Source organism: Corythoichthys intestinalis, chromosome 3, assembly GCF_030265065.1.
Source record: "Corythoichthys intestinalis isolate RoL2023-P3 chromosome 3, ASM3026506v1, whole genome shotgun sequence".
In the NCBI taxonomy this organism is placed as follows: domain Eukaryota; kingdom Metazoa; phylum Chordata; class Actinopteri; order Syngnathiformes; family Syngnathidae; genus Corythoichthys; species Corythoichthys intestinalis.
In genome coordinates this window covers 10,232,463-10,255,171 of record NC_080397.1, presented here as the reverse complement: position 1 = coordinate 10,255,171, position 22,709 = coordinate 10,232,463, and the positions used below count along the sequence as shown (strand labels likewise).

Below are 22,709 nucleotides of genomic sequence, written 5' to 3'. Positions count from 1 at the left end.
TGACAATTACAGGCCTCTCTGATATTTTCAAGTGGGAGAACATGCACAATTAGTGGTTGACTTAATACTTATTTGCCCCACTGTATATAATTTTTATAACGTTCATATATGTTTTATATGGAACTTGTATGTAAAGTATGTAACACTCAAACAACATATATGATCATTCGTAAATTAATGTGAAACTTGTATAATTTGTCAGGTACTGCTTGGTAAGTTTTGCTTTCTTATCTTGGCTTGCTTTAGCATTCAAAGGTCTGAGCTGAGTGATCATCAGATACTAAACTGGGTAGGGCTTACTGACACTATTCTTCAGTGGTTCACATCCTATTTACATGATAGGGATTTCTTTGTGTCAATCGGAAACTATCATTCAGAACGAACCAAATTCACGTGTGGAGTCCCTCAAGGGTCAATTCTTGGACCACTCTTATTTAACATCTATATGCTTCCATTAGCTCAGATAATGGAACAGTATGACATCTCCTATCACGCCTATGCAGATGACACACAACTGTACATTTCTGTGTCCCCACATGATTATAGTCCCTTAGTCTCCCTGAGTAAATGCATTCATCAAATCAATGAATGGATGTGCCAGAATTTTCTCCAGTTAAATGTGGAGAAGACAGAGGTGATCATTTTTGGGCCAAAAAAGGAAAGGTCAAAGATAAGCAGCCAACTTAACACAATGTCACTTACAGCTACAAATCAAGTCAGAAACCTGGGTGTAATTATTGACTCAGACCTAAAAGTCCGTCACTAAATCCGCTTATTACCACCTAAAAAATATAACCAGAATTAAGGGGCTTCTGACACAACAAGACATGGAAAAACTTATGCATGCATTCATTTTCAGCAGATTGGACTACTGCAACGGTATATTTACAGGTCTTGATAAAAAATCAGTCAAGAAGCTGCAGCTAGTACAGAATGCTGCAGCCAGAGTCCTCAAAAATACAAGGAAGCTGGACCACATTACACCGGTTTTGAAATCGCTACACTGGCTTCCAGTGAGTCAAAGGATAGACTATAAAATACTACTGCTCGTCTACAAAACACTTAATGGCCTTGGACCAAAATACATGCTTGACTTGTTAGATTCCTATGAGACATCCAGACCCCTAAGGTCGTCTGGAACCGGTCTTCTGCATGTTCCAAGAACAAGAACCAAGCAGGGTGAGGCAGCATTTAGTTATTATGCTCCTCACCTCTGGAACAAGTTACCCGAATCTCTGAAGTAGGCTCAAACTGTTAGCTCCTTTAAATCAGGGCTAAAAACGCTTTTGTTTAGCACTGCATATCCATAACTGTCTATATATTTCAATCTACCTGCTTTCTATTCCTCTTGTGCTTATCTCCATTGCTGATTTCAATTATTATTAGGAGTAGTAGTTTTTGTTTTATTTTTGTTTTATTTGTATTTATTTATTTTTATTCTGTGATTAAGTGCGATCTTTTGTCTTGGTTTTTACGTTGTATTGATTTAAATGTGATTTTTATGATCTTCATGTGATGTAAAGCACTTTGAATTGCCTCGTGTTGAATTGTGCTATATAAATAAATTTGCCTTGCCTTGCCTAAACTAACTTGCAGCGTTAGCATAGCATTAGCATTTAGCGCCGTGACTCGGTGTCTTCTTAAACTCTTGGAAAATATTTTACATACAGTTCGTAGTGTCCAGGTGAGTTGAATTAATTGCAAATAATGTGCTGTTTTCCTGCTGAGTGTGTATTATCATCATGAAAATGTTGATGTCCTAGCAGACTCTAGAGTTACTTGCTCATCTGTAATGTTCATTAGAAATTGTTGGAAACCTTTTATTTGTTCATGGATTAAAATTTTTTAAGTTTATAGATGAAATAATTTTGAGAATTGTCGACAAAAACTAGACGAAGATGAACACATTTTGAAATGACTAAAATAATGACTAAAATGAAAATGGCTGCCAAAAACAAAACTGATTTAGAAAAGTGACTATTGTGAGATCAAACAATTTTCTCGTGACAATTATTCATTCACATTGTGACTACACGACGGGAAAAAAACTGAAATTTTAATGCGGTAAAATAATCATAACAATTTGTGAAAAAGCTTATCTAAGCCATCATCATTTTCGATCATTTGGACGGAGAGAGAGCGGACAACAATTATTCTGCTCTCTGAAAACAGCTCTTATCTGCCATGCATAATTCGGATTATTAGGCCTCACAATGCTTTAATTGGCTTGAAATGAGAGTTTTGTTATCTGGCAAAGGACCAGATGAAATTAAATGCCAACTTTTGTTGTGCTCTTTCATGAACAAACAACACAGTCTGCTACAAGTGACTGCTGTAAGTGGAGAAGAAGTAAGTCCAGGAAAATAAAATGTTTATTTTAAAACAACTTCGTTAATGAATGTATATTTATGTATTATGAAAGGAATAGCCAGCATGTCCACACCCAGGGTCATTTCCTGTTGATTTCAGATCCCTTCTTTTTTATTTCGGAGCATTTTCGTTCACTTATTATTTGTTAGGTCACTTCCTATTAATTTGGGGCATTTCCAGGTCACTTCATGTTGATTTGAGTCAATTTCGGATTATTATGGGGCATTTTCAGGTCACCTTCGATTCGTTGGTCATTTCCTATTGATTTGGGGCATTCCCAGGTCACTTCCTGATAATTTTGGATCATTTCCGGTTGATTTTAGGGCATTTTTGGGTCACTTCCTATTCGTTGGTCACTTCCTCTAGATTTGGGGCACTTCCAGGTCACTTTATGTTGATTTTGGGTCATTTCCTGTTGATTTTAGGGCATTTTCAGGTCACTTTCTTTTTGTTGGTCACTTCCTATCAATTTGGGACATTTCCAGGTTATTTCTTGTTGATTTTGGATCATTTCCTGTTGATTTTATAGTCTTTCTAAAAAAATGGCATATTGTGATAAAGTTCATTATTTTCTGTAATGTACTGATAAACATTAGACTTCATTACACTCAACTGAAGTAGTTCAAGCCTTTTATTGTTTTGATATTGATGGTTTTGGCAAAAAAGTCAAGAAAAAACTAAAATCCCTATCTCAAAAAATAGCATATTTCATCCGACCAAAACAAAAAAAGTGTTTTTCAATACAAAAAAAGTCAACCTTCAATTAATTATATCAGCTCTGCACTCAATACTTGGTCGGGAATCCTTTTGCAGAAATGACTGCTTCAATGCGGCGTGGCATGAAAGCAATCAGCCGGTGGCACTGCTGAGGTGTTATGGAGGCCCAGGATGCTTCGATAGCGGCCTTAAGCTCATCCACAGTGTTGGGTCTGGTGTCTCTCAACTTCCTCTTGACAATATACCACAGATTCTCTATGGGGTTCAGGTCAGGAGAGTTGGCAGGCCAACTGAGTATAGTAATGCCATGGTCAGTAAACCATTTACCGGTGGTTTTGGCACTGTGAGCAGGTGCTAGGTTGTGCTGTAAAATGAAATCTTCATCTCGATAAAGCTTTTCAGCAGATGGAAGCGTGAAGTGCTCCAAAATCTCCTGATAGCTAGCTCCATTGACCCTGCACTTTATACTGTAAAACACAGTACACCAACCCCAGCAGCTGACATGGCACCCCAGACCATCACTGACTGTGGGTATTTAACACTGGACTTCAGGCATTTCCTTCTCCCCAGTCTTACTCCAAACTCTGGCACCTTGATTTCAGAATGACATGAAAAATTAGCTTTCATTTGAAAAAAGTACTTTGGACCACTGAGCAACAGTCCAGTGCTGCTTCCCTGTAGCCCAGGTCAGGCGCTACTGCCGCTGTTTCAGGTTCAAAAGTGGCTTGACCTGGGGAATGCGGCACCTGTAGCCCATTTCCAGCACACACCTGTGCACGGTGGCTCTGGATGTTTCTACTCCAGACTCAGTCCACTGTTTCTGCAGGTCCCCCAAGGTCTGGAATCGGCCCTTCTCCACAATCTTTCTCAGGGCGCGGTCACGTCTTCTGGTTGTGCAACGTTTCCTTCCACACTTTTTCCTTCCCACAGACTTCCCACTGAGGTGCCTAGATACAACAATCTGGGAACAGCGTATGTGCTCAAAAATGTCTTTCTGTGTCTTGGCCTCTTGCTTGAGGGTGTCAATAATGGCCGCTGGTTCGACTTATACTCAGGTGTGACTTGAAGTCCGAAAAATACGGTCCATGGTTACCATGCCTAAAGCGCTTTACATTAGCCCACATTTACTCGTTCACACACACATTCACACACCAATGGTGCTGCTGCCATGCAAGGTGCTGCCAACCCATTGGGGGCAAATTAGAGTTCAGTGCCTTCAGTGGGCAGTTGTAACCGCTGACCCTTCGGTCCAAGGACAACTCCAGCTACCAACAGCGCCACGGCCATGGTCACTTCCTATTGATTTGTAAGCATTTCTACGTCACTTCCTGTGTATTTCTGGTAATTTTCGGAATATTTTGGGGCTTTTCCAAGTTTCTATCTGTACAACTTTGGTCTCTTCCTGTTAATTGTGAGGCATTTTTTTTTGCCAATGGGAAGCGGTTATGGGGGGAAAGAAAGGAAGGAAGCAGACAAAGGAGAGAAAGAATATATAACAAGATGCCTATGAGCATAGTGCTGCTATTGTTAGCTAATTATATTTACCTGAGGACACCATGTGGGGGGCCTGATAACCAGTGTTGTTTATCTTACTTTTAAAAAGTAATTAATTACGGTGCGGGGTGGGTGCTCGGTGGGTGGGAGGGGGGTGGGCGGTCGCGGAGGCGCCGTGGGTGGTCTGGGGCGGGGATTGATCGGGGCCCTGACGCTTCTTCCGCCCTGGGGCCGGTGGTTCTGGTGGACGGGGCCACGCCCGCGGGAGCCTGCCTCTTAACTCACGCACTTCTCACTTCGGCACTGTAAATATTTTTCACCCTTTCCACCTTTTTGCACCACGCACCAAGGTTGTGGGATGGTTGGGACCTGTTGGGGGTGGGGGCCTCACCGCTGCCTCCTCACCACAGGCCCCGCCATCCCTGCACCTTTTTTAAATGCACCACACACATCATACTCCACAGTAGAGCTCCGGCAAAGGGCGGTGGGACGGGCGGCTGGGCAGAAACTCCATGCTGCGGTCCCACTGCCCCAAGCCAAGCTCTCCTATTTTAATGCATACATTGCACTACCCTCCCCTCACACCCCCATCACGGTGCTGGGTGATGGCTGCCAGTCGGGAACCTGGCAGCCACAGTAATAGGGTGGTAGGTGGGTCCCACACTTTTTCTATATGGCGTGGCTCCCGGGGTGTGGCCTCCCCTCTGCCTCGGCTGCCGGCCGCGGGAGTGGGTTTGGGGGTCGGGTCTCCGATCTTGCATCGCCCCGTGGCAGTTCCTGGGCGTTCTCCTGCCTCCGCCTTCCCCTCTCTTCTCTGGCTGGGCATCCGCCCTGCGCTCCGTCGCGGGTTGCTGGCTGGGCGCCGGTGTATCAGCGGGGTGTCGCCTGCACCGGCGGGGGACCCTGCCTTGCCTGGGGCTTGGTGGACGGCTGGGGGTCCCGTGGCATGCCGTGCCGGTTGGGGGGCTGTGGCTGTGGCTCGTGGCCCGGGTGGGCGGGCAGGGGTGGGTGTAGGCGTGGGGTTGATGATGCGTCCCCTCCTGCCATCCCTGAAGGCCAGTTGATGGGCACGCGGGTGGCCCAGGGGACCACCCTGGGTCCCGGGGGGGACGATGGCTCCTTTGCTGGGCGGCGGGAGGAGGGATGGGCTGCGCATGGCCCCCCCACTCCCCCGCCCGCCCTCCCTCCCCGGGCTGGCTGGGTGGGGGCCGTGGCCCTGGGTTGGCGCCCGCGCGGTTTCTCTGCCCGTCTGCGTGGCTGTCGCGCGCCCGGTGGGGCTTGCGTGCTGCTGGATGTGGTAGGGCATGCTCGGGTTGGGGGTTCCGGTGCCGGGATTGGCGATGCGGCGGCGTAGGGTTGGTCGCCAACGGGCTTACACTCATAAGAGATTCACACGATTACTGGGTTCTAGATCACAGAACTGATTTGTGTACACTCTACCCCTTTCAATCACTTAGCTTATAGTCTTATAGACACCCCCACCCCCATTCTCCTCTTTCACTGGCCAATAGGCCCCCACATGGTGTAAACCGGAAATACATCTCGCTGACGATAGCACCAGCATATTGGTAACTAGTTTAGATGTTCAATGTATTTCTTGTTGTTGTTTGTGTGTTTCTTTTCTTTCTTCTCTTGTATTTCTTTTCTTCTGTCCCCCCATAATCCCTTCCTGTTCGCTGCTTTGTCATAATAAAAAGGTATTTTGAATGATCACAATGGGAGTATGTCAGACTCTCAATGTGAAACATTAAAACTGTTCAGAATCCGGGCACTTAGACTTCCATTCTCTGTGTCAAACAGCTGAACAGGACAGGTTTAAATAAAAAAAATAAATAAATAAATAAATAAATAAAAAGTAATTAATTACAGTTACAAATTACTTCTCCCAAAATGTGACTGAGTTAGTAACTCAGTTGCCTGAATGTAAGAGTAATTAGTTACTTGGCAAAGTAACTGGTGTGACTTTTCATGTTTTTTTTTTCATTCAAAAAAAAAAAAAAAGAAAACAGGACACACTATGTGGAGTTCAAATGTTTTTTTTTGGCACGATTAGCCCTAGCCCAATTCTTTACCCTAAACTTAATTAGACACAGGGGTACTGTGGATATTGCGATAACTAGATAGTAACCTTTGCTATGTTTGGAAGTCATTTACTGTAATGTTGTGAATCAACCGTTAAAGTTGTTAAAATTGCTCCCGTTATTGCATTAGTTTCCTACTGTCTACTTTCGACATGTGAAAGTTTTAAAACTGTTCCATCATTTAAAGATAGATTCAAGTCAAGATTTTGCCAATTTATGAGTATCATAGTTAAAAGTTACTTGGAGGTTCAAGGAAGTACTAGGAGGGTTCTGTACAACAGAGCCCTCCTGAAAAGTTTACTGCTGTAAGATGGCAGCTGTTTACTTACGCCGGTGAGTCTATCATTTTGCATTTAGTTCTCCTTGCAATTGATATCTATCGTAGAACCATATGGGTGTAGTTTGTAGGCTATTGGCTACAGTCAGTTCTTATTGGAGCCACCCAGAGCATCGTGTTTGCAATGGCGTCATAACTCCCTTTCCTCCTCCCCACTCCCGTTCTGCTTTCTCCGTGAGTCCGCGTCTGTCAGACATTTATCGCGTCATTCAACCAACGTAGTATCGCATAGTAACGCACATCCTCAGTAACGGTAATGACATTGCAAAGATGACAAAAGTAATTAATTATATTACTGACTCCTGAAAAAAATAACACCGTTCGTAACGCCGTTATTAACAACACTGCTGATAACCGAGGAGAAACAGGAGGAGAAGCAAGTCAAAGAGGATGTGATTAGGCGGGGAGCGTAGCCAAATAAGCCAAGTGAAATGTGGTACCCGATATTAAGTGAATCACATGTAAGTGTGGATATGTTGACATCCTATTCTATGCTACCTGATTGCTAATCCTGGTACTGACAATCTCTCCACCTTTGTATTTCTAATTGCACCCAGTCATGTGTGAGCCACTCAGATGTGTGATAGTCTTGCAGAAAAGTGGGAGTGCTGCGCAGGAACCACCCCAGGGCCTTGGCACCGCCCCAGCCAACCCGGGGAGGGTCGAGCATGGCCTACCCTCTAAATTTGATTGCTTCCAGACATGACGACAAAAAGTGATTACTTGCCTGTAATGATGTTATCAAGAAGCGTAGTGGGCATGCAGAAGATTCCCACCAGGAGATCGCTGATGGCCAAGTTGAGGATGAACAAATTGGTGACGGTACGCATGTTGCGGCTGCGCAGCACGATAAAACACACCACGCCATTTCCTGCCATGCACACCAAGAAGATGAGCAGGTAGGACACTATGAAAATGGCTGCCGTGGATGGGTGGTGCAGGTAAAATCCCACGTAGGTGACATTGCTCCTGGGGGAAATGGCCTCCTTCTCCTCCTCTGACGAGCTATTGTGCAACGTCCAGTTGTCCGCTTGTTGGTTCATTTTTAGACTATAAAAGAAACAAAAGACGGATTCGCGCTGTCAAGCTGATTGTGGGGATGCTTAGCAACGTATCCAATGAGTTACAAGGCTTTCTCTTTTATTTATTAATTTTTTTTTACTTTCATAATTTTTTAGAAAACCTTTTGAATGAGAAATATTTTAATTTTTATCATTATTATTTTACTATTAACATATCTTTTATTTGTTCACACAGTGGCACGGTGGTACACGTGACCAATGTACAGGAAGTGACCCATAATCAACAGTTAGTGACCAATGACGATAAGGTGACCCACAAATGCCTAAAATTTAAAAGGAAAGGATTACAAAATATAGGAAGTGACCAAGGAATGCCCCATAGTATACAGGATGTGACCAATGAACAGGAAGTGACCCACAAATGCCTAAAACAAACAGGAAATGATTACAAATGCACAGGAAGAGACCCCAGAATGGCCCAAAAATATATAGAAAGTTACCCAAAATCAACAGGAGGTGGGCAATGAACAGGAAGTGACCCACAAATGCCTAAAATTCAAAAGGATTACAAAATACAGGAAGTGACCACAGAATGCCCCACAGTATTCAGGATGTGACCAATAAACAGGTAGTGGCCCACAAATGCCTAAAATCAATAGAAAATGATTACAAATGCACAGGAAGTGACCACAAAATGCCCCAAAGTCAAATCAAGTCAGATTTATTTCTATAGCCCTTTACAAAAACCTGAAAGGCCCTCAAAGTGCTTTACAACAAAGACAAACATGGTTCATGATAGATAAAAGGAAGGAAAGTGCTATACTTGCTATACTGGCACATTAAGAAAAACAAAACAACGCATCACGATAAAAGTCAAAACAGCAAATAAAACAATAAAACAGATAGAATCTGAAAACATTAAAACTCTTATGAAATAAAACCTGGCTACCCTAGTCAGGGGAAAAAGCGAGTCTAAAAAAGTGGATCTTGAACTGAGATTTAAAAAGGCCTGGATTAGTAATGGTGCGGATTTCCGGGGATAGGCTATTCCACAACCTGGAGGCAGCAACTGCAAAAGATCGGTCCCCCCACTGTTTAAGTCTTGACCTTGGAACTTGTAAAAGAAGCTGGCCGGTAGTCGACCGGGATCGCCGAGGGGGCCTCTTGGGGCCTGCGGGGCCTTGGGTGGGGCTTGCTGTCCCTTGCCGGTAGGGTGGACGTCCCCTGGTCTCCGGCGCTTGGCTTAGTGCCTGCTCGGCGTGCGGGGTGGGTGCTCAAGCGATGGGGTAGGGGTGGGCAGTTGCGGGTGTGCCGTGGGTGGTCTGAGGCGGGGATTAATCGGAGCCCTGGCGCTTCTCCCGCCCTGCGGTGGTTGGTTCCGGTGGCCGTGGGGTTGGTGGTGCGTCCCCTCTTGCCATCCCTGGCTGGTTGATGAGTGCGCGGGTGGCCCGGGTGGCCAGTGTTGGGCTCAAGGGCATTCATCATGGAAGGTGTGCCAAAAGTAATATATAGTTTTGCTGTCTTTAAGATGTAAAAAGTTTCGTGCTAGCCACTGCTTCACATCGAATATGCACTCCAACAATTTAGTGAGAGCAGTTTGTTTATTGGATCTCAGGGGCAGATACAGCTGCAGGTCGTCAGCATAAAAATGAAAAGAGATATTATGTTTTTTTTATATAATTGATCCTAAAGGTAGGAGATAAAGGGCAAATAGAACAGGCTCTAAAATAGAGCCTTGTTGCACCCCGCAAGAGAGAGAAGTTTGTGAGGAGGAAAATTCCCCAAAGATTACTGAGAAGGTCCTTATGCTCCAGTTATGATTTAAACCATTGTAGAGCGTTACCACGGATACCTATGAAGTGCTCTAAGCGAGATACAAGGACTGTATGGTCGACTGTATCGAATGCTGCTGTGAGGTTTTATAAAATCAGGAAAGCTGGGTTTCCATTATCCACAGAAAGGGCAATGTCGTTGTGCACTTTTATTAGCAATGACTCAGTGCTGTGTCTGGATCTGAAGCCTGATTGAAACTTGTCAAGGGTGGAGTTTGTCTCTAAGAATGTTTGCAATTGAATAAGAACAACTTTTTCTAAAACTCTAGAAAGGAAAGTCAAGTGGGAGACGGGCCTAAAATTGCACATCACAGAGGGGTCGAGACGTTTTTTTTTTAAGAAGGGGTCTGCCTACATCCTGTTTAAAGGCAGCTGGGACAGAACCGGAACTGAGAAAGGTATTTTTAAGAGCCACCAGACTTGATAAATAAATAAATAAATAAAGACTTCCTTCAGAAGCCTAGCTGGCATTACATCTGGTGACCAAATAAACATCAACACTGAGGTAAAAACAAACAAAAAACACTTGGATTATGAAACACGTTTTAATGAGGAGGTGGCTTGCATTTTGTGGCTGACAATGCTCCTTGTCGACGACCGCTGGGTAGTCGCGCACCCCCCCCGGTCCTCTTTGCGTGCCCGCCGGGAGAGCACTATACTCGGCTTATTCTCGCGCAGTTCCCCATATCATCCAGACTTCCAGCACCCTCTGCCCTCTTCATGTGCCCGGCAATAGACCTCTATCCTCGGATTGGGCTCGGGCAGCTATGCACTCCACCGACGTCAGCCGGTTTGTCCGGTGGTCACTCTCCAGCTACTTCCCCGGCAATGTGCACTCCTGCCCGCAGCAGGGGAACGACGAGCTGTAACTTGCTTGCCGATCGGTGATGATAACCGACAACCCAGCCGCCGTGTGATATGATCTGGGGTAGATTTGTGTGATTTTTTGCTTCGAAAGGCAAGACTAGGACTTGGAAATGCCGCTCGGTTCGGGTTAGCAGGTCAGTTAGCTGTCACGCCTCATGGTTCGTTTACACTCTCCGAAGCCAGGGCAGGGAAATGGCAAAAGCCGGACTAACTCCGGTGGCATAAAATATACTTCAGGAGGTACAAGAAGTCGACAGTTTTGAGCACTATGGAGTAATTTTCCCATGTCTTACCGTATAAATTGATTTTCAACCCTTTAACACCTAAGCTTATTTTGGCCGGATTTGCATGCCTTTGATGTTGCCTTTATATTTCAAAACAAAAAATTGTTCACAGTGGCCAGGTTAGGTCTCTTTTTACAGGACACCTTGAACTTCATGTCCAAACTGTTGTTTTCTTCATTGACCAATTATAATCAACATTTTGGACCCAAAAAGGAAAAAAAAATGTAATTTTGATGTCCTATTGACAACCAAACATGCTCGACCAACCGTTTTGAATCTTCCATCCATCCATCCATCCATCCATCCATCCATCCATCCATCCATCCATCCATCCATCCATCCATCCATCCATCCATCCATCCATCCATCCATCCATCCATCCATCCATCCATCCATTATCTTCCGCTTATTCCGGGGTCGGGTCGCGGGGGCAGCAGATTCAGCAGGGAAGCCCAGTCTTCCCTCTCCCCAGCCACTTCAGCCAGCTCCTCCGGCGGGATTCCAAGGCGTTCCCAGGCCAGCCGAGCGACATAGTCTCTCCAGCGTGTCCTGGGTCGACCCCGGGGCCTCCCGCCGGTGGGACATGCCCGGAACACCTCTCCAGGGAGGCGTCCAGGACGCATCCGAACCAGATGCCCGAGCCATCTCAACTGGCTCCTCTCAACGCGGAGGAGTAGCGGCTCGACACCAAGCCCCTCCCGGATGACCGAGCTTCTCACCTGATCTCTAAGGGAGAGCCCGGACACCCTGCGGAGGAAACTCATTTCGGCCGCTTGTATCCGTGATCTTGTTCTTTCGGTCACGACCCACAGCTCGTGACCATAGGTGAGGGTAGGAACGTAGATCGACCGGTAAATCGAGAGCTTCGCCTTTTGGCTCAGCTCCTTCTTCACCACAACGGACCGGTGCAGAGTCCGCATCACTGCGGACGCTGCACCAATCCGCCTATCAATCTCCCGCTCCCTCCTACCCTCACTCGTGAACAAGACCCCAAGATACTTGAACTCCTCCACTTGGGGCAGGATCTCATCCCCGACCCGGAGAGGGCATGCCACCCTTTTTCGGCTGAGGACCATGGTCTCGGATTTGGAGGTGCTGATCTTCATCCCAACCGCTTCACACTCGGCTGCAAACCGCCCCAGTGAGAGTTGGAGGTCACGGCTTGATGAAGCCAACAGCACCACATCGTCTGCAAAAAGCAGAGATGCAATGCTGAGGCCACCAAACCGGACACCCTCAACGCTTCAGCTGCGCCTAGAAATTCTGTCCATAAAAATTATGAACAGAATCGGTGACAAAGGGCAGCCTTGGCGGAGTCCAATCCTCACTGGGAACGAATTCGACTTACTGCCGGCAATGCGGACCAGACTCTGACACCGGTCGTACAGGGACCAAACAGCCCTTACCAAGGGGCTGGGTACTCCGTACTCCCGGAGCACCCTCCACAGGACTCCCCTAGGCACACTGTCGAACGCCTTCTCCAAATCCACAAAACACATGTAGACTGGTTGGGCGAACTCCCATGCACCCTCGAGGACCCTGCCGAGGGTGTAGAGCTGGTCCACTGTTCCACGGCCGGGACGAAAACCACACTGCTCCTCCTGAATCCGAGATTCGACTTCCCGACGGACCCTCCTCTCCAGCACCCCTGAATAGACTTTACCGGGGAGGCTGAGGAGTGTGATCCCTCTATAATTGGAACACACCCTCCGGTCCCCCTTTTTAAAAAGGGGGACCACCACCCCGGTCTGCCAATCCAGAGGCACTGTCCCCGATGTCCACGCGATGTTGTAGAGGCGTGTCAGCCATGACAGCCCTACAACATCCAGAGCCTTTAGGAACTCCGGGCGGATCTCATCTACCCCCGGGGCCTTGCCACCGAGGAGCTTACCAACCGCCTCAGTGACTTCAACCCCAGAGATTGAAGAGCCCACCTCAGAGTCCCCAGACTCTGCTTCCTCAAAGGAAGGCGTGTCGGTGGAATTGAGGAGGGCTTCGAAGTATTCTGCCCACCGACTCACGACGTCCCGAGTCGAGGTCAGCAGTACACCATCTTCACTATACACAGTGTTAATGGTGCACTGCTTTCCTCTCCTCAGACGCCGGATGGTGGACCAGAATTTCCTCGAAGCCGTCCGGAAGTCATTTTCCATGGCCTCGCCGAACTCCTCCCATGTCCGAGTTTTTGCCTCGGCGACCGCCGAAGCTGCAGTCCGCTTGGCCAGCCGGTACCTGTCAGCTGCCTCCGGAGTCCCACAGGCCAAAAAGGCCCGATAGGTCTCCTTCTTCAGCTTGACGGCATCCCTTACCGCTGGTGTCCACCAGCGGGTTCGGGGATTGCCGCCACGACAGGCACCGACCACTTACGGCCACAGCTCCGATAACCCGCGTCCAGGCAAGGGAAACTTGGATCCTGTAATTTTCTCCATCATAAGGGGTCTTGTGAGACATTTTTTGTCTGGCCCCTCACCTAGGACCTGTTTGCCATGGGTGACCCTGCCAGGGGCTTAAAGCCCCCAGACAACATAGCTCCTAGGATCATTGGGACACGCAAACCCCTCCACCACGATAAGGTGATGACTCAAGGAGGAGGTTTTGAATCTTGATAATATTTATTCAACTTGTCAGGATATAATTCCATAGAAAAAATAAGATTGAATACCGTAATTTCCCGAATATAACGCGCACTTTTTTTGCCCAAAATCACCTGGTAAACTCATGGTGCGCATTATAAACGGGTACATGGATGGAGACAGAAATATATATGTATTACATATATATATAAACCGATTTTTTTTCATTGACACGGCCACGTTGTGTTGAAGAAACGTATGCGGCGACCCGTTGTCGACCATTACGGTACGTGACGTCACCGTTTTGTTTCGGTAATACTTCACTCTAATCGGCCGAATGATTTCGTCTGTGTTAAATTCTGCTTTTTTCACTCTTCATAAAGCACAGAATTTAGTTTATTGAACTCATTTGAGTCGACGTTTATTGCAGCTCCGCAATTCGGACCTTAACAAATGTAAGGACACACACTTCCTGTGTCCGTCAACTATATCGGTCCCTCGGGAAACTCAAACCCAAATAACAATAGTTCCTTTGGTTACTGTCGTGTTGACAGCTATGAGCTCTCACGGATTTCCGACTTACGTTCTCACTTTCATTTTACCGTATCAATCCATGGAAGAAACATTTATTCATCATGAGGAAACGAGCAAGTTATACAGCAGCCTTTATAAGAAAAGTCACATCTGTTTTGTTTTCTCCTAGATTCTGGTAAGTTGGAGAAGTTGTCAAATCATATTATTACCGTAAATATTGTCAGTTCACGTTAATGTTTTGAACTACCAATGTGCTATGCTTGTGCTGTGTTTCACCAGTCAGTAAAATGACATCTCTGTATCTGTACACAAGCTCTGTTTTCTTGTATTCTTCTATTTATTGGTGCTAAAATTAGGGTGCGCGTTATAAACGGGTACAATAATTTTCCCTAGATTTTACAAGTAAATTTGGGGTGCGCATTATACACGGGTGCGCCTTATATTCGGGAAATTACGGTAGTTTTATGTTTGATAATTCAACACAAACAGCAGGTATGGTTATAGGCGTTTTTGGCCTTTACACATACATTGGTCAAAACAGGTTATATACAGTACAAAATAGATGGTATACAGTGGGGCAAAAAAGTATTTAGTCAGTAACCAATTGTGCCAGTTCTCCCACTTAAAAAGATGACAGAGGCCTGTAATTTTCTTAATAGGTGTACCTCAACGATAAGAGACAGAATGAGAAAAAAAAAAATCCAGAAAATCACTTTTTCTGATTTTTAAAGAATTCATTTGCAGATTATGGTGGAAAAGAAGTATTTGGTCACTTACAAATAAACAAGATTTCTGGCTCTTACAGAGCTGTAACTTCTATAAGAGGCTCCTCTGTCCTTCACTTGTTACCTCTATTTATGGCACATGTTTGAACTCATTCTCAGTACAAAAGACAACTGTCCACAACCTCAAACAGTCACACTCCAAACTCCACTATGGCCAGGACCAAAGAGCTGTCAAATGACAAACCAAAAAACAAAATTCTAGACCTGAATCTTCCTGGGAAGACTTAATCTGCAATAGATAAGCAATTTAGTGTGAAGAAATCAACTGTGGGAGCAATTATTAGAAAATGGAAAACATGCAAGACCACTGATCATCTGCTTTGAACAGGGGCTCCCCGCAAGATGTCACCCTGTGGGGTCAAAATGATCCCAAGAACAGTGAGCAAAAATCACACAATCACATGGGGGGAGCTTGTGAATGACCTGGGGAGAGCTGTGACCAAAGTAATAAATCAATACAACACTCCACCACCAGTAACTCAAATCCTGCAGTGCCAGATGTGTCCCCCTGCGCAAGTCAGTACACTTCCAGGCCCATCTGAAGATTGCTAGACAGCATTTGGATGATCCAGAAGAAGACTGGGAGAATGTCATATAGTCAGATGAAACAAAAAATTGAACTTTTTGGTAGATACACAACTTCTCGTGTTTGAAGGTGAAAGAATGCTGAATTGTATCCATACCTACTGTGAAGCATGGGGGTGGAAACATCATGCTTTACCACATTTTTTCTGTAAAGGGACCAGGACACCTGATTCGTGTAAAGGAAAGGATGAATGGGGCCATGAGATTACCAGTGAAAACCTCCTTCTATCAGCAAGGGCATTGAAGATGAAACGTGGCTGAGTCTTTCAGCATGACAGGGATCCCAAACATATTGCTCCGGAAACAAAGAGTGGCTTCGTAAGAAGCATTTCAAGGTCCTGGAGTGGCCTAGACGGTCTCCAGATCTCAAACATATAATAAACCCTCAGGGGGAGTTGAAAGTGTTGCCCAACGGCAGCTCCAAAACATCTCTGCTCTCCAGGAGATCTGCATGGAGGAATGGGCCAAAATCACTGCAACAGTGTGTGAAAACTTTGAAGACCTACAGAAAACGTTTTGACCTCTGTCATTATCAGTTAAAGGAATATATAAAAGTATTGAGATGAACTTTTGTTCTTGACCAAATACTTATTTTCCATCATAATTTGCAAATAAATTCTTTGAAAATCAGACAAAGTGATTCTCTGGATTTTTTTTCTCATTCTGTCTCTCATCGTTGAGGTACACCTATGAAGAAAATTACAGGCCTCTATCATCTTTTTAAGTGGGAGAACTGGCACAACTGGTGGCTGACTAAATACTTTTTTGCCACACTGGATAAGGGTTTGGAGGATATCTCTTTGTGAGGTTAGGTATTGTACCCATCACCTTATAAAAAGTATACATATATGTACATGCAATCAAGCTTCTCGCACACACATCTATATACAAATTGAAAAGATTCATAGTGAAGAAAAAAAATTAAATACAGTGGGGCAAATAAGTATTTAGTCAACCACTAATTGTGCAAGTTTTCCCACTTAAAAATATTAGAGTGGCCTGTAATTGTCAACATGGGTAAACCTAAACAATGAGAGACAGTATGTGGAAAAAAAACTGAAAATCACATTGTTTGATTTTTAAAGAATTTATTTGCAAATCATGGTGGAAAATAAGTATTTGGTCAATACCAAAAGTTCATCTCAATACTTTGTTATGTACCCTTTGTTGGCAATAACGGAGGCCAAACGTTTCCTGTAACATTTCACAAGCTTTTCACACACTGTTGCTGGTATTTTGGCCTATTCCTCCATGCAGATCTCCTCTAGAGCAGTGATGTTTTGGGGCTGTCATTGGGCAACATGGACTTTCAAGTCCCTCCACAGATTTTCTATGGGGTTGAGATCCGGAGACTGGCTAGGCCACTCCAGGACCTTGAAATGCTTCTTACGAAGCCACTCCTTTGTTGCCCTGACTGTGTGTTTGGGATCATTGTCATGCTGAAAGACCCAGCCACGTCTTATCTTCCATGCCCTTGCTGATGGAAGGAGATTTTCACTCAAAATCTCTCGATACATGGCCCCATTCATTCTTTCCTTTACACAGATCAGTCGTCCTGGTCCCTTTGCAGAAAAACAGTCCCAAAGCATGATGTTTCCACCGCCATGCTTCACAATGGGTATGGTGTTCTTCGGATGCAATTCAGTATTCTTTCTCCTCCAAACACGAGGACCTGTGTTTCTACCAAAAAGTTCTATTTTGGTTTCATCTGACCATAACACATTCTCCCAGTCCGCTTCTGGATCATCCAAATGCTCTCTAGCGAACCGCAGACCGGCCTGGACGTGTCGTGTACTGGCTTCAGCAGAGGAGCACGTCTGGCAGTGCAGGATTTGAGTCCCTGGCGGCGCATTGTGTTACTGATAGTAGCCTTTGCTACTGTGGTCCCAGCTCTCTGTAGGTAATTCACTAGGTCCCCCCATGTGGTGCTGGGATTTTTGCTCACCAGGTCCCCCCATGTGGTGCTGGGATTTTTGCTCACCGTTCTTGTTATCATTTTGACGCCACTGGGTGAGATCTTGCATGGAGCCCCAGATCGAGGGAGATTTTCAGTGGTCTTGTATGTCTTCCATTTTCTAATAATTTCTCCCACAATTGATTTCTTTGCATCAAATGTTTTACCTATTGCAGATTCAGTCTTCCCATCCTGGTGCAGGTCTACAATTTTGTCTCTGGTGTCCTTCGACAGCTCTTTGGTCTTGGCAATAGTGGAGTCTGGAGTGTGACTGACTGAGCTTGTGGACAGGTGACTTTTATACCGATAATGAGTTAAAACAGGTGCCATTAATACAGGTAACGAGTGGAGCCTCGTTAGACCTCGTTAGAAGAAGTTAGACCTCTTTGACAGCCAGAAATCTTGCATGTTTGTAGGTGACCAAATACTTATTTTCCACTCTAATTTGGAAATAAATTCTTTAAAAATCAAACAATGTGTTTTTCTGCTTTTTTTCTCCACATTCTGTCTCTCATGGTTGAGGTTTACCCATGTTGACAATTACAGGCCCCTGTAATCTTTGCAAGTAGAAGAACTTGCACAATTGGTGTTTGACTAAATACTTATTTGCCCCACTGTATAACATTGAAAAAAAAAAAATTCAAAAATAATGACAAGTAGTTCAGTTCAATTTTTTTCAGGCATGCGACTCAGTAAAGTTTTGGGCGTTTTTTTTCGCACTCAATAAAGTTTCCTCTTGAACAGGTCACGGAGCTATGTCACACACAACGTCACACAGCTTACTCTTCTGCCGTTTGCGTGCTGCTGTCACTTCTAGTCGCCGAGACGCCGACTCATCCAAAAAAGGACAAGAAATGATGGAACTATGGACATAAACACATGGTCCATGCAACGTTTTAATGCATATTTATGAGTGCAATAAAACTATAAAACTCAAATGACATTATCTCCCGTTTTACTTTTTCGATTAAATTCAAATAAAAACTGGTGTGGACATCAACTTCTGCACTTTCAAATGAGAGCAACCAGCGGCACGTGGGTGACGTAATTACAGCGTGACGAGGCTTCAAAGATGATATGCGTAAACATGTCGCCACCGACACGTCCGTTGTTAAAGGGTTAATATTTCATATTCCATTTAGCACAAGACTTATTTGTTATGACCAGCAATTGGCAATTGCAACTGCAATTAACAGTTAGATAAAAAGAATATCCTGTAAAAATATTGGAGTAGAGAGATTGATATAATGACATTTCACTCCTCTCTTCGTCGCATTTTCCTCGTTCTGAATAATTCCCCCTCAATGGGCTGAATTCTAAATCAGATGAAATCGTGACCCTGCCGACGTCATCCTCCAGCTAGAACGCTATAATGACAGGTGGGACTAAACAGCAGATTAAAAACTAATTTCTCGTCATCAGCGCTTTGCCAAATTGTTATATATAGTCGAATTGTCTCATAATATGATTTTAATTCACATAATAATGCTATTTAAGATTTTTTTTCATGCTGTCACAGGCACCTTAAAACTCCAAAGTATCTTATTCATTTTTTTACCAGTGAAATTTATACTGGGGCACCGCAGGCCCAAACTGGGGCACGTGCCCCAGTCAAATTTGTCTGGGGACGCCCATGGTGCCACTACAAAGTGTAAAAAATGCATGGGTCTAGTAGTAGTGACTCGGGGACCAGTGGTCTCAGTTTGATTTTAAACTGCATTAAACACAGTAATCTAAAACAAACCACACATTGACTTTCCTAATGACCAATTTAAAGGTCTTTAAAAAAAGAAGGGAAAAAAGTGTCGGGGAGTGGGAGTAATTTTGACAGGGAGCAGGACAGGATTGGGAGTCATTCTACAGGAGTGGGGCGGGATGGGATTTAATTTTTGACCCAACCCTAGGATTGGGATGGAATTGGAGTTTTGATCTCGGAGCGGGAAGGACGGGAGTCAGGACGGTAAATCCACTCATGGTTCATGCTGTAGTATGCACCTGATAAAGGCTTGCAATCCGCCATTAAGCTAAATTTGGAGTTTATTAAGCTTCCGTTTACAGTGCAGTCATTTTTATCACTTGTTTTTTTTTTTTTTTTTTTTCATTCTGCACAGTTTTGAGCAGTCAATTAATTTTCTGGTTCTTTCTTTGCATATTGGCTCTGATCTCATACAATACCGTTCAAAAGTTTGGGGTCTAAGCGACCCCAAACTTTTAAACCGTAGTGTATCATATGGGATTTTTCATTATGTACACTACGGTTCAAAAGTCTGGGGTCGCTGTAGTGTATATCACATTCTTGCACCGGGAGAAAGTACTTTTTACTTGTAAATTCTGGAAAAAGTACTTTTGGGTAATTTTTTTCCTATACTGTACTGTATACTTGTACTTTTACTCAAGCAGTTTTTTGCCCCTGTATCAGAGATACTTAAGTAAAAAAAAAAAGTGAGTACTCCATTCACTACCGGTATATAGTCGGCGAGGGCCATTTTCATTATGGCAAATTTTTTATTCATGAGCCAAGGCTGTGATTGACTAATTCAACACGCTGAATAAGTGAGGGTTTACGCTCTTCAATGTGCCTCCCGCTTAGCATGCTATAATTAATTTATAGAAGAGGAAGTGCTCACTAAAGTATAGATGCTGCCATTCCCGTCTTGTGGATATGATATAAAAGACTGCGGGGGTTGGTGAGGATGTTTTTCCTATTAAAAGCATGAAACAAAATTTTACACTCTGTGATGTTTCCTTGCCACTCAAGCTACCTTACGTAAGGATGAAATCACACATTATAATTATTTATCAAAGCGGTTTGGACTTTAATTTTTTATGTTTTGGCAGGTTTTTTGCCTTTGACTTGTGAGCAAAAAATTTGGGATATGAGTTCCGCATGGGGTTTATTTCTAAAAATATATCCAGCTAAATACAGGTAAGTAGGGGTGTGACAATATATCAAAGTGTTGATGTATCACGATACTTTCTAAAAAGGTGTCACTGTCCAAAAAAAAATCAAACCAAAAAAAAAAAAGGAATCAACAGGTTGCTACCAAAATCTTCCGCTACAATAGTGTTTGCGTTAGCTCATTGACTGCCATAGGCGGCCCTAGACGTTAGGTCAATTTTGACCCTCAATGGCACTTTAACGGAACATTCACAGCTAGTTTTCACGGTTATGGGGGGCATTCATAGATCATTTCAAGTTCATTTTAGGGACACTCACGAGTCACTTCCTATTCAGTAATAATAATAATAATAATAATATATTTTATTTATAACATACTTTACATTTGAAAAACAAATCTCAAAGTGCACATTGCCAGAAAAAAATAGTTAAATAAATAAAACGACTAAGAATAAAAGAGTAAAAGCAAAACAGACAGAAGCACAGATAAAATCAGATACCAATCAGATAAAAATAAGACAGTCAAGGAAGTGATTGTAAATCCCCCAAAATCAACAAAAAATGACCCAGGAATGGTCCAAATCAATGGGAAGAGTTTCAAAAGGAACAGTATGTCCCAAGATGAACAGGAAATGACCCAAAATACGTAAAATTAGCACGTGAGTGACCAAAAAAAATCCCAAAATGTGAAGTGATACTGAAATGCCAAAGAGTGACAAAAGAACATTAAGTGAATGTCTTAAAACCAATAGGAAATAATCCAAAACATTTTGGAAATGATCCCGGAATGCCCCAATATACCGTATATTGTAGAACGATTTCCTGACCTATGAATCGATAATTGTTGTATCACCTTATCGTGAGATAAACCTGCCCCTACTGGAATGACAGGTGATGATTTTTGCACCAAATAAAGGAAAAGTCAAAGATCAGCCCTCACCATGACTCTTTTTCATTGATATTTCCAAATCACGCCAATTGCAAATATTGACTCAGACGTTACCTAAATTTTATCACAAAATCTGCCCATTACTGTCTAAAATAAACATAAGCAGAAATTAGACGATTCTCCAAACAAGACATTGATAAACTTAAACATGTCTTCATTTTTAGCAGATTAGAATTGCAATTGCGTATTTACAGGTTTTAACTAAAAAATCAAAAAGTTTGTTTTGGTCTATTTATTTTTGAGTGACTTCTTGTTTGTTTTTGGTCACTTCCTGATGAATTTGGGTTATTTCTGGGTGTTTTTCTGTATATTTTAGTAATTTCCTGTTTATTTTGGATCATTTCTGGGTGAATGCTGCAGAGACCTCCAACTTCAAAGGCATTGAACGTCTAGCATCGTCAATGGCAGCCAATGAGTGCCAAGAGGCACCCTCCCACCAGTTAGATTTTCACTAGTAGACATCCGATCTATTTAAGTGGCTTCAAATGAATCGGACGCCAATGAGATAAATGCTTTCCTGCAATCTTCCATCCCTATTCTGCGTTATTGAGAGATGGTACTTATGTTCCAAACACGAGTTTTGTAGATCCTAGTCAATGGCAGGTGGAGGTTAGTGAATTCCCCCTGGATAAAAGGCTACGCAGCATTTTTCCGCACGTTCAATTCCAGAGCACTCCCACCCACAGGGGGCGTGGCCCCACAATGCCGTTTGATGCACCTGTACTGTAATTACTGTCGGTGGAGCGCAGTGGAGCTAAATCGTCACTCAGTAGGAGCGTTTACACTCCAGCGGCTCTGCAAAAGCAAAATGTCCATCAAACAGATTCAAGGAAAATAGTGGGTGTTATTAAAGATGGCATGAGATCAGAAAGTCATTTGTGAAACAGATCAGCATTTTAAAATGGATTTATTTTTAGTAGGTCAATCTGTATGTTCGTGTTTGAGATAACTCAAGAATGAAGAAAGGGATTATTATTAAACTTGCAGGATATTTTTGTAATATGAAACAAGTGGGGCAATTTTATTTAAGGGTAAGGAGGTCAAAGGTCAAACATTGCAGAGTTTTTTTGTTTTTTTTTTGTATGTTGTGTTTGCGAGACCTCAACAATGAATAAAGGAATAACAAACTGGTAATATGTGTTTGCAAGATGAAACTGAAGACGTGATTAAATGTTGGTATCATGAGGTCAAAGGTTACAAAGGTCAGAAAATGAACTGTGTGATAACTCAAGAATGACAAGTTATTATCATAAAACTTGCAGGATGCATTTGTAAAATGAAACGGTAGAGGTGATTACATTTTAGGTAAGGAGGTTTAAGGTCAAAGGTCACAGAGGTTTGTATGTTGTGTTCGTGAGAACTCAGTCATGAATAAAGGTATTATTATCCAACTTTTAATATTTGGTTGTAATATGAAACAGAAGCA

The 22,709-nt window shown here is 43.6% G+C and overlaps 1 protein-coding gene across 1 annotated transcript in view; it reads right to left on the bottom strand.

Annotated features, from left to right (window-relative positions):
• The window catches only part of npffr2a (neuropeptide FF receptor 2a), a 53,200-nt gene that overhangs the window by 21,338 nt on the left and 9,153 nt on the right, over positions 1 to 22,709 (bottom strand). The window contains exon 2 of the mRNA XM_057830920.1: positions 7,727 to 8,049. Coding sequence (XP_057686903.1) covers positions 7,727 to 8,042 — 316 coding nt within the window. The 5' untranslated portion in view covers positions 8,043 to 8,049. The remainder of the gene's footprint in view (positions 1 to 7,726; positions 8,050 to 22,709) is intronic.